The sequence below is a fragment of the Ailuropoda melanoleuca genome, chromosome 16, assembly GCF_002007445.2.
Source record: "Ailuropoda melanoleuca isolate Jingjing chromosome 16, ASM200744v2, whole genome shotgun sequence".
Taxonomy (NCBI): domain Eukaryota; kingdom Metazoa; phylum Chordata; class Mammalia; order Carnivora; family Ursidae; genus Ailuropoda; species Ailuropoda melanoleuca.
Window position 1 is genome coordinate 44,391,425 of NC_048233.1, and position 14,515 is coordinate 44,405,939.

At 36.0% G+C, this 14,515-nt stretch overlaps 1 protein-coding gene across 1 annotated transcript; it reads left to right on the forward strand.

Annotated features, from left to right (window-relative positions):
* Positions 1-8,146: 8,146 nt before the first annotated feature.
* LOC100483553 (olfactory receptor 9K2) lies at positions 8,147-9,145 on the forward strand. Its single transcript, XM_011217112.3, has one exon. It carries the CDS (start codon positions 8,204-8,206, stop codon positions 9,143-9,145), a length of 942 nt encoding a protein of 313 aa, XP_011215414.2. The 5' UTR covers positions 8,147-8,203.
* The last annotated feature ends 5,370 nt before the right edge of the window (positions 9,146-14,515 follow it).

The following is a 14,515-nucleotide window of genomic DNA, read 5'->3' on the forward strand; positions in this document are numbered from 1 at the left end:
ACTGCAAAGGCAGTCCTAAGGGGAAAATACATAGCCATCCAAGCCTCACTCAAAAGAACAGAAAAATCTAAAATGCACTTTTTATATTCTCACTTCAAGAAGCTGGAACAGCAAGAGAGGAACAGGATTAATCCAAGCACAAGAAAGCAGTTGATCAAGATTAGAGCAGAGAGCAATGAATTAGAAACCAGGAGCACAGTAGAGCAGATCAACAGAACTAGAATATGGTTCTTTGAAAGAATAAATAAAATTGACAAACCACTGGCAAGACTCATCCNATCAAAATACCGAGGACATTTTTCAAAGAACTGGAACAAATAGTCCTTAAATTTGTATGGAACCAGAAAAGGCCCCGAATCTCCAAGGAACTGTTGAAAAGGAAAAACAAAGCTGGGGGCATCACAATGCCGGATTTCGAGCTGTACTACAAAGCTGTGATCACAAAGACAGCATGGTACTGGCACAAAAACAGACACATCGACCAATGGAACAGAATAGAGAACCCAGAAATGGACCCTCGGCTCTTTGGGCAACTAATCTTTGATAAAGCAGGAAAAAACATCCGGTGGAAAAAAGACAGTCTCTTCAATAAATGGTGCTGGGAAAATTGGACAGCTACATGCAAAAGAATGAAACTTGACCACTCTCTCACACCATACACAAAAATAAACTCCAAATGGATGAAAGACCTCAATGTGAGACAGGAATCCATCAAAATTCTAGAGGAGAACATAGGCAACAACTTCTATGACATCGGCCAGAGCAACCTTTTTCACGACACATCTCCAAAGGCAAGAGAAATAAAAGATAAAATGAACTTATGGGACTTTATCAGGATAAAGAGCTTCTGCACAGCCAAGGAAACAGTCAAAAAAACTAAGAGACAGCCCACGGAATGGGAGAATATATTTGCAAAGGACACCACAGATAAAGGACTGGTATCCAAGATCTACAAAGAACTTCTCAAACTCAATACACGAGAAACAAATAAACAAATCATAAAATGGGCAGAAGATATGAACAGACACTTTTCCAATGAAGACATACAAATGGCTAACAGACACATGAAAAAATGTTCAAAATCATTAGCCATCAGGGAAATTCAAATCAAAACCACACTGAGATACCACCTTACGCCAGTTAGAATGGCAAAGATAGACAAGGCAAGAAACAACAATTGTTGGAGAGGATGTGGAGAAAGGGGATCCCTCCTACATTGTTGGTGGGAATGCAAGTTGGTACAGCCACTCTGGAAAACAGTGTGGAGGTCCCTTAAAAAGTTAAAAATTGAACTACCCTATGACCCAGCCATTGCACTACTGGGTGTTTACCCCAAAGATACAGACGTAGTAAAGAGAAGGGCCATATGCACCCCAATGTTCATAGCTGCATTGTCCACAATAGCCAAATCATGGAAGGAGCCGAGATGCCCTTCAACAGATGACTGGATTAAGAAGCTGTGGTCCATATATACAATGGAATATTACTCAGCTATCAGAAAGAACGATCTCTCAACATTTGCTGCAACATGGACGGCACTGGAGGAGATAATGCTAAGTGAAATAAGTCAAGCAGAGAAAGACAATTATATGGTTTCTCTCATCTATGGAACATAAGAACTAGGAAGATCGGTAGGGGAAGAAAGGGATAAAGAAAAGGAGGTAATCAGAAAGGGGAATGAAGCATGAGAGACTATGGACTCTGAAAAACAAACTGAGGGCGTCAGAGGGGAGGGGGTGGGGAAATGGGATAGGCTGGTGATGGGCAGTAAGGAGGCATGTATTGCATGGTGCAGTGGGTGTAATACATAACTTACGAATCATCGAACTTTATATCAAAAACCAGGGCTATGTACCGTATGGTGAATAACATAATATAATAAAAATATTATTAAAAAAATAATCATGTTACCTGCCAGAGGAAGAAGTGTGACCTTTTCCTTTCCAATTCTGATTCCTTTTATTTCTTTTTCTAGCCTTATCACTCTAGTGAGTGCCATGTTGAATAAGAGTGGTGGGAGTGGGCACTCTTGTGTCATTACCAATCTTAGAGGAATAATTTTCAACATTCTTTCATTGAGGATGATGTGGACTTGTCATATATGGCCTTTATTTTTTGGCATATGTTCCTTCTATGCTTAATCTAGCAACAGTTTTTATCATGAAAGGATGCTGAGTTTTGTCAAATGATTTTTCTGTCTATTGAGATGATTATATGATTCTTTTTCATTTGGTTAATGTACTATACCACTTTGATTGATTTACATATGTTGAACCACCTTTGCATAAATAAGCAAATCACTTGATCATGATGAATGATCCTTTTAATGTGCTGCTGAATTGGATTTGCTAGTATTTTATTGAGAAATTTTGCATTCATATTTATCATGGATATCGGCTTGCAGTTTTCTTGTAGTGTCCTTTTGTGGTTTTGGTATCAGGATAATGACAGCCTTATAAATAAATTTGGGAGTGTTCCTTCCTCTTTGATTTTTAAAATAATAATAATAATAATTATATATATACACATATATGTATATATAGTATTATAGCCAATGAAATTAGAAAATGAATTAAAAACATAAAGGGGAAGAACCATTATTATTTTAAGATATAACTATCTTCTCAATAGGAAATTTATGTATGCATTTTGAGGGTAGAATCTTCCTAAATTTACTATTAATACTTGAAATGGATAACAAATTTGGATTTACTCTTCCCAGTTTTTATATGGTGAATATTATAACCTTGAGTTATCCCTCTCAGCATGAGAGAATGTTATTGTGCCATATATTTATGACTTTGTCTTTTGAGGTATGTAGTACTTTTATGAAAATTAATAAAAACAAACACTGTATCAATCTTGGTACATGACCATATTTCTACTAATCATGAGTATTATACAATCAATGAAATGTATTTGCATTAAATACATTTACCTATACATAGTTTTAGGAAGATGGAGCTTTTCTTTTTTGACCTAACAATTAACCATATTGTGGACTTGCAAACATATATAGCTGTGATAGAGTTACAATACTGTGTTACACACTTAAAAATTTCTTAAAGGGTAGATCCCATGGTAAATATTCTTACTACACCAAGAAATGTAAATATATTTATGAATATATTTACATTACATATGTAAATTATATTATATATGTAAATATATATATTTACCAAGGACTAGCAGGCAGACGTTATGCTTCAGTTTGATTACATTGGTTTTTCCATCAAGGAGTAGTAGTGATTTGCCCAGGCTCTGTTCTTGTTGTTACTTTGCCCTTCCTGCTCAATGGCTTCTCTTAATAGGACTGTATCTGAACTGAACAAATACCTTGTTCACTATATGCCGTACTGCAGTAGAGCTTTGGTGCAATGCACTCATGTCACAAGAACAGACGTAAGGCAATGCGCTCATTCCCATGGGATTCAGTGGAATCATCAGGCACCGCATCAAACAGAATCAGGTGAACTTATGGAATGGTGGAATCACTTATTGAAGACTCAGTAGTTGACTCAGTGGTTGGAACAACTGGCTATTAGCACTTTACATAGTTGGGTAATTGTCTCAAGGATATGGTCCATACTCTGCATTAGCAAACAATGTATGAGGCTATTTCTTTCATAATCAGACTATTGGCCCAAGAACCTTGGGTCAAAATGGGAATGCCAGCTACCACACTAAAACCTGCTAACCCACTTTGTTTTTTCCCTTGCTGTCCCTATGTCATTAGACTTTTCTGAATTAGTATACTTACTACTCAACAGAGGGATAATTTTACTGGGGGACACAGCAATTTCTCCTGTCTCCTGGGTATTCATTTCACTGAACCAACAGGTAAACAAAATGCTTTGTATTCTTTCGGGTAACTGATAGTGATTAGCAAAAGATACTAATAAAAAGGAGAGGGGGAGGTGTATAGAAGTAACCCAGGGAATTTTCCAGAATGCCTTCCAACACCATCAAGTCTGAAGGTAAATATTAATCAACAAGTATAGCAATTCAACATGTCAAGGCCACAGGGCCCAGATCCTTCATCAGTGGAGTTTGAATGACTCCAGCAGGTAAGCAGCTTCTGGATTCTAAGTCTATTGCTGATAGCAAGAGGAATATAGAAAGAAAATATCAACTATTGCCCTTGACCAGTTGCATATGTGAGGACTTAGGAGCTGCCATTATTTTCTTCCCTTTTTTATGGCAGTTATTCAGTGTTTTAATTTTTATCATGAACAAATTGGGATTTTTGGACTGATATTGAACAATTTAAAAAACTATTCGAAGTCTATACAGTGGCTCTTGAGAAATTACTTAATATATGACACCTGGACAAACAACTCTCAAGCAATTAAAATTATAAGGTGAACCTAACTGTAAATCCATTTAATCATTATTTAACCTCTACTTAAGGAATCAGAGGGCATTTACTGGGCTAATTTACCCCACATCATCCCCATGCTATTGTACTTCTAATTATCAATTATCATTGACAAAATATAGCTAAAGAATAAATATAGAGAATTTTTAAGTGAAAATGAGTGAGCTTTATAACTAGGAGAAAAAGTTCCCTAAAAATATATTTCATTACATGGTATTTTCTTTCATATCTATGTCAGTTAGCCTACCACAAGTTCTGTTGTAATGATGTAATGATAAATTGAAATGTTTCTTTTTCAGTGAAGAAATTAAGACTGAAAGATCCTTTTGGTCCCTCCCAAAGGATTCACACAAGAAAAGAAAAAAAAAAACTGTTGTATGTATTTCGTCTTCTAGTAAGTTTAGGCTCTTCTTTTTCTTCTTTCTTTCTTTCTTCTTCTTCTTCTTCCTCTCTCTCTCCCCCTTTTTCTTTCTTTCCTTCTCTTTTTTCTTTTCTTTTCCCTTTCTTTCTTCCTTTCTTTCCCTTTTCCTTATTCTTATTCTTTTTCTTTTCCTTTTCCTTTCTTTTCCTTCCCTTCCTTTCCTTTCCTTTCTTTTTAACTCCCCTCCCCCCCACATCTAGAGCCTCTGTGGTCCTTATGGATCTTGACTCTGGAGCCTGGGTACCTTAGTAACTTACTTATCCTTCCTTAACTCCCAGGGGAACTATCTCCCAGAAGGTAAGAGAAACCTCAGTGCTGTAATTATTTGAAACAGTTACACTGTTATGGTAAAATCAAAGCCAGTAGAGATGCCTGCAGCTGATATTCTGGTAGATGATCGGAGATTCCAGATGGCTCGAGACCTCTATTTACATATCCAAGACAATCCACTTCACTTCTTTCAAAGCATTCAGCATCCAAGAATGCAGGACAGAGAATATCCCTCGGACTGATTCCTCAGATTCACTTTGTATAACTATAGAATATCATTCCGGGAACTCTTTCAGTATTAGCAAAGCATCATTTGGAAAATTCACCCTGTGTCTCTTCTACAAAGGACTATAGCATTTTTCAAGAAATAACTACCTAAGGAAAGTACAGTTTTTAATTAGAGCAACAAGGGAAATTAGCCCAATTTCTCTGTGGGAAGAACTAAAACTGGGATGATAAACATGCATTTGGAAAATTTGGGGAGAGGGGATTCATTTTATCTTGACATAGTGGTTATTTAGAACTTGTGGCATGGTCATTAATTAACTTTATGTTTACCCTTTCTAGAATTAAAAGAATAACAAGAATAAAACATCAGGATTCTGTGGCTTCCTTTTCAGAATCTGACAAAATACCAAACAATATAAGGTGAGACTAAATCTTAAAACATGTGAGTTTTGACAAGTGATAAGTCACAAATTGACTACTTGTTTATTGGCTATTCTAAGAAAGACTTTCCCTTTTCTAGGTATAAACGTCTTTGGGCATAAACTTATTAACATTAGAACAAGTTTGATATGAATAAATCTGGATAATAAAGTGATCTACAATCTTACCCCTGGGGGAGATTAGAAGAAAACAAATAGAATATATTTAAGAAATATTTCACAACTACTTTAGGCTCTCTTTTCACCTTTTAAGTAAGTATTTTATGCCTCTTCAGACCTCACGTATCATCTATTTAAAATTTTGCTCTTTAATAATACAATGATTTGCATATTTAAGTTTTGATGGAGCTGGTGAGTAATGAACATATAACCATAAGGCACCATACCACTTTTCTGTCAGTCATCTCTTTCTCGGGCAAGATATTATACTTCTCTCAGATTTCTTTATTCTTTTTAATCTTTAACATTTTCTCTGATTCTGTCCCTCAACTTTGAATGGTTTATCCAAAAAAATAATATCCCAAACATATTATTAATTTTCAACCTAACTAGTGCTGATTATTTTGGTGTGCATTGTTGGATTGAACACAGAAAGATATGATAAAAATAATAACAGCTAATATCCGTCAGGTGTTTATTCTGTTAGAAATGGTACTACTTACGTGCACTGCCTAAGTACCCCCAAGAAACCTTTGGGAGTTATAGTGTTTTCATCCCTGGTTTGTGTGAGGATACAGTGGTATAGTAGCTTGCCAGAAGTTACAGCAGTAACTTAAGTACCATAAGGAGGTTATAAAGAGGATATAATATATCTTCAGGACTGAGGATGTGAGAAGCAGCCCTGGATGTTCCTGTACTTAAATTAAACCCATGCTAACCATCTGAGTATTTCAGAGTCGTCAAGTTTTTCTGATTGTGCATGCTCGGGTGTCATTCAACATGTATTTATATAATAGATATTGATTAATTGCTATCTGCCAGACAGAGAATGTTGTGATGACACACATGAGGACAAGTTGAAGTTTTGATATTAAGGAAGAATTATTAATATTCAATATGAATATTAAAATATGGTGATAATAGCTACTACCCTTGGGAGCAGGATATAGGCAGATGTGTTTTAACCCAGGTTGAAAGATTGGAGAATTCATTTTGGGAGTAAGAAACTTTAATTAACTCCAAAGTACAAATAGAGGTAAATCAGGTAAAGGAACCAGAACAGATTATTATAAAAGGTGGTAATCTGCTGTGATTAATGATGCATGGATTCTGAAGCCAGGTTTTTCGACTACAAATGCCAATTCTGAGCCTAGTAGGTGGCTATCAACAGACTTCAGTTCTCTGTATTTTAGTTTCCCCGTGTGTAAGCTAGGGAATAGAATAGCACTCACCTCATATTATTGTTGTGTGGATTAAGAGAGCTACTATAAATGCATTTATAAGAGTGGCCGACATATAAAAAGTACTCCATTATTGTTATAATTCTTGTTATTTAGGCAGAACCATGCATGTAGAGCCCTGAGAGGACAGAAAGAGTGACCATATTGTTAACACAATCAATTCAAATCCTTAGTTGAGCTATCAAGTAAATGAGGTATGATGTCTGTGAAAGTCATATCCCCGGCAAATAAGAATGCAATCAGCAATCCCTCATATGTGTTTTTTATTGGGTATCCTTTCTTTTTTTCTTTCAGTATCCTTTTCTAAAATAACTCTTCCATCTAGACTACCTGAAAGTCTTCTTAAAAAAACTATGAGCTGCAGGCTGAAGAAATGCAGGGAAATCGTCATTATAAAGGGCCTATGGAGGCCCACCTGGGAGAGAAGTCCTAGTATTTTAGCCTTAATAATGTTTGTGTGTGTTTGTGTACAACTTTGATCTTAGTGAATAAATAACTTACATCAAAATTCAAAATTTCCATTACTATCACAAAATAATTGTACCTCTTAAGTCGTTTTTAAATTCTGTCACTTTCTTTATATCTGCTGGTATGTAATGTAAATTAAGGACTCAAAGTTAGGTTTTCCTAAAGTAGGCTACTGAATCCCCTAATATCTCCAGATGTAGGTACAGTAATTCCTTCCCAAATGTCATCTATTAAAATATTTATGCTCTCTTCCAATTACTCCTTCATGACAATGAATTTATTGCATAAATCATGATTCAGAAACATACACAGAAGTGATACTTGCAAATGCATTTGGGTGCAAAGGAATTGCATTAGATTCAGAGGAAAAAAATCGAATTCCACCACTTGTAGAAAGAGGGACATAAAACTAACTTTTGGATTCTTCATCAGTTGCAATGGTTTAAATTTAAGTCACAGTAATTTTATAAAGTAAAAATGAATGATGACTATAGAATAGATTTATAAGTCCTAATTCTGCAATGATTATTTGTACCTAGGATCAAAGCCCAGAGTTCATTTGTTTATTTCACCTTGTACCTCTCAGCAGGTTCCTGCCATGGGTGACAGGCGGACAAGCAATCACTCAGAAGTGACTGACTTCATTCTTGTAGGCTTCAGGGTCCACCCAGAGCTCCACATTCTCCTCTTCCTGCTCTTTCTGCTTGTGTATGCCATGATCCTTCTAGGGAATGTTGGCATGATGACCATTATTATGACTGATCCGCGGCTGAACACACCAATGTATTTCTTCCTAGGCAACCTCTCCTTCATTGATCTCTTCTATTCTTCTGTTATTGCCCCCAAGGCCATGATCAACTTCTGGTCTGAGAGCAAGTCCATCTCCTTTGCAGGCTGTGTGACCCAGTTCTTTCTCTTTGCCCTCTTCATTGTGGCCGAGGGATTTCTCCTGGCAGCCATGGCTTATGACCGCTTCATTGCCATCTGCAACCCCCTCCTCTACTCTGTCCAGATGTCAACTCGTCTCTGCATTCAGTTGGTGGCTGGTTCCTATTTTTGTGGCTGCATCAGCTCAGTTCTTCAGACAGGCATGACATTTACTTTGCCATTTTGTGCTTCCCGGGCCATTGACCACTTTTACTGTGATACTCGCCCACTTCAGAGGATTTCTTGTTCTGACCCCTTCATCTATAGGATGATTTCTTTCTCCTTATCTGGGATCATTATCTTGCCTACCATCATAGTTATTATTATTTCTTACTTGTATATTGTGTCCACAGTTCTGAAGATACGCTCGTCTGAGGGACGTAAGAAAGCCTTCTCCACTTGCAGCTCTCACCTAGGAGTTGTGAGTGTATTGTATGGTGCTGTCTTTTTTATGTATCTCACTCCTGACAGATTTCCTGAGCTGAGTAAAGTGGCCTCCTTATGTTACACCTTAGTCACTCCCATGTTGAATCCTTTGATTTACTCCCTGAGAAACAAAGATGTCAAAGAGGCTCTAAAGAAACTTCTAGAGGCGAGAAATACAATTGTTTGATTTTTATTTCTTTTCCACCATTGATTTTTCTGGCTGTTTCGGTCATACTCCTTGGGGCCATTAATAAAAATCATTCTTCTGAACATGATACAAAATACCATCAGAACTTTTTCCAGGTGAGTTACCTGAAACGCTGTTAATCCTGAATGTCCTGTATATTGGAGATATCCTGGATATTAGAGCATTTTTCAAGATGAACCTCACTCTATCTCAAATATGACTTTGTTTCACAGAATTGATTTCTATTTATTTTAATGGCTTGCTGCTGAACTTGACTTTTATAGGTTATTATGCTGTGTAAACAATGTTTTGTCTGGTGTTTGTCTTAAAATTCCTCCTGGCACTATACAGAATCTCTAATAATCGACAATAATGCCCAGCTTCTTTCTTCTTCTTCTTTTTTTTATTTGAGAGAGAGAGAGAGAGAGAGAGTGAGAGTATGGGCAGAGGCAGAGGGAGAGAATTTCAAACAAACTCCCCCTGAGCACAGAGTGTGACGTGGGGCTCAATCTCATGACCCATAAGATCGTGACGTGAGTGGAAACCAAAAGTCAGATGCTCAACTTGCTGAGCCATCCAGGTGCCCCAGGGCCCGATTTTTTTAAAAATTATATTTTCCAATTTAATAAATACTTTCTTAGCATGTTAAATTGAATTTTCATTTTGAATCAAGTATGGTATGTGTGTTTTATCAAGAGGAATAAATAACAATAAGAAACAAACAGTAAGTAATCTTTGCTGTACACATTAATTTGGAAATTTTTATATCAAATGTGTTAGGTATTGTAGGTCGCTCTGAGGCACTGCTAATTGGTAAATCTTAATATAAAGAACCAAAGTGGTAGATACAGACCTGCAAACATTTTTGCGCAATCATTCCCTCAGTTTGGTTTGTCATGCATTTTTTCCTGTGTTAATTATTGTGAAAAACTTTGAATAAAAGTATGGAGCAAGTTAGTCATTAAAATAGTGTGTGGTCTAAAATTTACTCCTTTATGCCCCTGAATTTTCATTTACTTGGTAATTTTATTGACTGTGTAATAATAACCCTATTCTTTAGAGAGCTTACCATTTAGTGTGAGAATCACATCCTTGCACAGATACTTCAAATCCATAGATGTTTATGCCAAAGAAAAACATAGATTTCAAAGTGGTGTGCCTGAAAGCAGGTGCTCGCAATCAGAGAAAGTCTTCAGGCTAAGTGGAAATTGTATTTAAAGGGAGTAAGATTGGAGTCAGTATATTGCTGTATCAGTTCATGTTACTGATGTGGGCTTGAAGTATACCAATGTAAGTGAAAAAATGCTGATTTGAAAATTTGTGGATTCGATACAGAGAACTGATTAACTGGTTAGTATGAGGGGAGTACACCAAGGAGGTCTTTCACCATTTTTGAACTTGTATCATGTTTCTGGTGATGGTACCAACAGATAAAAAGTAAAGCAACTCTTAGCAAAATAGGAATAGAGGGGCATTTCCTCAACTTGAAAATGAATATCTACAAAAACCTACAGCTAAGATTACATTTAATGGTGCTAAAAGAGAAGCTTTCCCACTAAGACAGGAATCAGTCAAGGATGTCCCTCTTCACCATATCTCTTCAGCATTTGTTTGGAAGTCTTAAGTGATGCAACAGACAAAAAGGAAATAAAAGTGTTATGGGCTGATCATATGTTGAAGCCCTAACTCCTAGTATCTCAGTAGCGACTATAAGGCTGCTATAGTGGATTCTAATACGGTCTGGCCAGTGTCTTTATAAGAAGAGATTAGGAGACACATAGAGACACTGGAGTTGCATGTGCTCTGAGGGACAACCATGTGAAAAGGAAACCAGAGGCAGACATCTGCAAGCCAAGGAGAGAATCCTCAGAATATTTATTTATGGCACCTTCATCATGGAATTCTAGTCTCTGGAACTGGGAGAAAAAAAATGGTGGTTAAGATATCCAGTCTGTGTTATTTTGCTGTGGCAGCTGTAGCCAATTAGTATAAAAGATTATACAGAATGAAAAGGAAGAGTAACTTTATCTTTGTTCATAGGTGACATGGTTGTCTCTGTAGAAAATCTGAAAGAATTGACAAAAACACCTTCCTGAAAGTAATAGGGAATCTAGGAGGGTTGCAGGATACATGATTAATATACAAAAGTTAAGTGGTTTCCATATACCATGAATGAGCAAGTAGAATTTAAAATTAAAACACAATATCATTTATATTATCACTTCCCTCCAATAAAGCACTTAGGAATGAATTTCAAAAAATATGTACCAGATTTCTAGGAGGAAAAGTATAAAATTCTAATGGAAGAAATAAAAAAGAACCTAGATAAATGGAGACCCATTGAAGGTGCATGGAGAAGAAGGCTAATATTGTCAAGGTGTCATTTCTTCCCAACTGAGATATACATTCAATGCAATCTCGATGAAAATTCCAGCAAGCCTTTTTTTGGTTATTGACAAACTTCAGATATTAAAGTGACATTTACATGAAAAGGTAAAAGACCAGAAAAGCCAGCAGTATATGGTAGGAGAAGAACAGAATCAGAGGACTGAGACTATACAACTTCACCTATGCACAACCATACAGCTACAATAATCAAGATAACTGATATTGTAAAAGAATAAACTAATAGAATAATGGAACAGGATTTAGAAAGTCGAAATAGAGCCACATCGATAGAGTCAACTGATTTTTGACAAAGGAGCAAAGATAATGCAATGGAGAAAAGGTAGGTTGTTCAATAAAGAGTGCTGGAATAGTTGGACATCCACATGCAAAAATGAGAGAATAGACATAAACTTTACACCATTCACAAAAATTAGGTCAAATGGTAAAACACAAAATTCTAAAACTCTTAGGAGATAACATAGGAGAAATCCAGATGATTTTGGGTTTGGCAGTGCCTTTTGAGATACACCACCAAGGCACGATCCATGCAAAGTATAACTGATAAGTTGAGCTTCACTGAAACTAAGAACTTCTGCTCTGTGAATGATATATTATCAGTGATTGAGAAGGAAAGACAGTGGCTAGGGGAAAGTGTATAGAAAATATATCTGATGAAGGATATCCAAAATATGTAAAGAATACTTAGTACTCAACTATAAGAAAGCAAACAAGCTTATTAAAAAATGGAACAAAGACCTTAACAGATACCTCACTCAAGACATATGCAGATGGCAAATAAGCACACGAGAAGGTGCTTCACATCCTACATAATCAGGGACTATGATACAAAACAATGATGGGGTACTACTATGCACCTGTCAGAATAACCCACATGCAAGATGCTGACATTAAATAATTGTGTGTGGAGTAACAGGAACTCTTATAGATTGCTAGTGGGTGTTACAAAATTGTACAGCTGTATGTTGGAAGACAGGTTGGCAGTTTCTTAGAAAACTAAACACAGTCTTACGGATCTATGATACAGGAATTAGGCTGCCTGATATTTACCCAAAGGAGTTGAACACTTATGTCCATACCAAAACCAGCACATGGAATTTTATGGCAGCTTTATTCATAATTGCCAAAATTTGGAAGCAACCAGGTTTCCTTCTGTAAGTGAATGGATAAATAACCCATGATATATCTGGGGAATAAAACACCATTTAGTGCTAAAAGTTAATCTAGCTGTGAAAAGACAAGGAGGAATCTTAATTACATATTACTGAGTGAAAGAAGCCATTCCGAAAAGAGTACCTATTGTATGATTACAACTTTATGACATTCTATAAAAGGCAAAACTATAGAGTGAGGAAAAAGATCAGTAGTTGATAGGGGCTGTGGGTGGAGGAAGAGATGAACAGCAAAGGAGAGAAGATTTTTAGGACATTGAAAACACTTTTTATGATGCTATCATTATGGATACATCATTTATATTTGTCCAAATCCTAACACATACAATAGCAAGGGTGAACTCTTGAGTAAACTGTGGATTTTGGATGACGATGGGTGCCATGGTAGGTTCATCAATTGTAATAAACGTACTAATCTGGTGGGGGGTGTTGACAACGGACGAAGGTATGTGTGCGTGGGGGCAAGGGTACATGGTAGATCTCTATACCTTAAACTTGTACAAAAATTAACGCCTCAATTAAAAAACAAACAAACAAATAGACAAAAACCAGTGTAGCAGTGACTTGTGTGATGGTCTTACTCATTTTACTTCTGACACTTTTCTTCAGGATTTTTCAACATTGAGGTTTTCTTCATCCACTGCAATGGATTCCACTGGGAGAGGAGTAATCATAAAGTCAATTATGGAGACATAAGTGCAGGCTCAAGGGCTGTTGTCCATAAGGACTGCAGTAACCTCAGAAATAAGCAAATAATCTAATGATAGTCCAAATACAAGGAACTTTCCTTCTCTGGTTGTGTGTGACCTTTGGGAAATTTCTCTGGACTTCATTTTCGTCATTGATAAAGAAAAACTTTCTTGTAAATACCATAGCATACATATTGGTAGGCAGAAGGAAACAGCTTTAAACACTTGTGCTATATAACTTTTAGATGAATGAATATATTAAGCCATGTAGTAAATTATATTTATTATGCTTTAAAAAATATAAATTAACTCTAAATTATGTTACCTGTATTTCCTGATGTAGGCATATTTCATGATATGACAAATGCCCTCTAAGTCACAAAGTCAGGTAATGTTCTACTAATTCTATGCTTTCTTATGTTTAAATACTAAATAGAAAATATAATGGAAGAAATTATAATATTCAAAAAATCATTTTAAAAATTCTTAGAATATTTATGAAAGATCATGATCTATATTTAAAAATCCTCAATAATTATGTGTGACTAAAAGGCTATGGTAAAACCAGAGACATAATACTCTAATGAAGCTCATATTATAAGGATGCCATTTCCCCCAAATACATCCATAACTTAATTATAATTCTATCTGTAGAAAATCTCTTTTTTAATTAATAATTATTTCTATAATTCATATGGATTTTTAAAATTTGTAAATAACAAAGTATATGGAGCCAGAGCTTTTCCTTATTATAATGCAGCATTAGTAAAAGCTTGGTAAGTGTAGGAAGAGTAAACAGTTTAAGTATTTTAAACAGGAAAATACTAATTAAGGTGAATTGAGGCCTATCAAATTTGGAATGGTTGGAGCAATTTCTGGGGGACACTCTTATAATGACCCTTAGAGCAAAATAGTAAAATTCACAAAGATAAGCTACCAGTGGATACAGTTTAAAAATACAGCATCTTAACTGTGGTCTAGGGATCAGATACATGGAAGCAAAAAGGTGACTCCTTCCATATCCATCAAAATGGCTTCTCTAGGAGGTTGGGAAATCAACGATTCTGCAGAAAATAGCCCACATGTTTACACAACCTTCCTAA

Coding starts and splice junctions, on each gene's coding strand:
- LOC100483553 (XM_011217112.3), top strand. CDS start 8,204: ATGGGTGACAGGCGGACAAGCAATCACTCAGAAGTGACTGACTTCATT.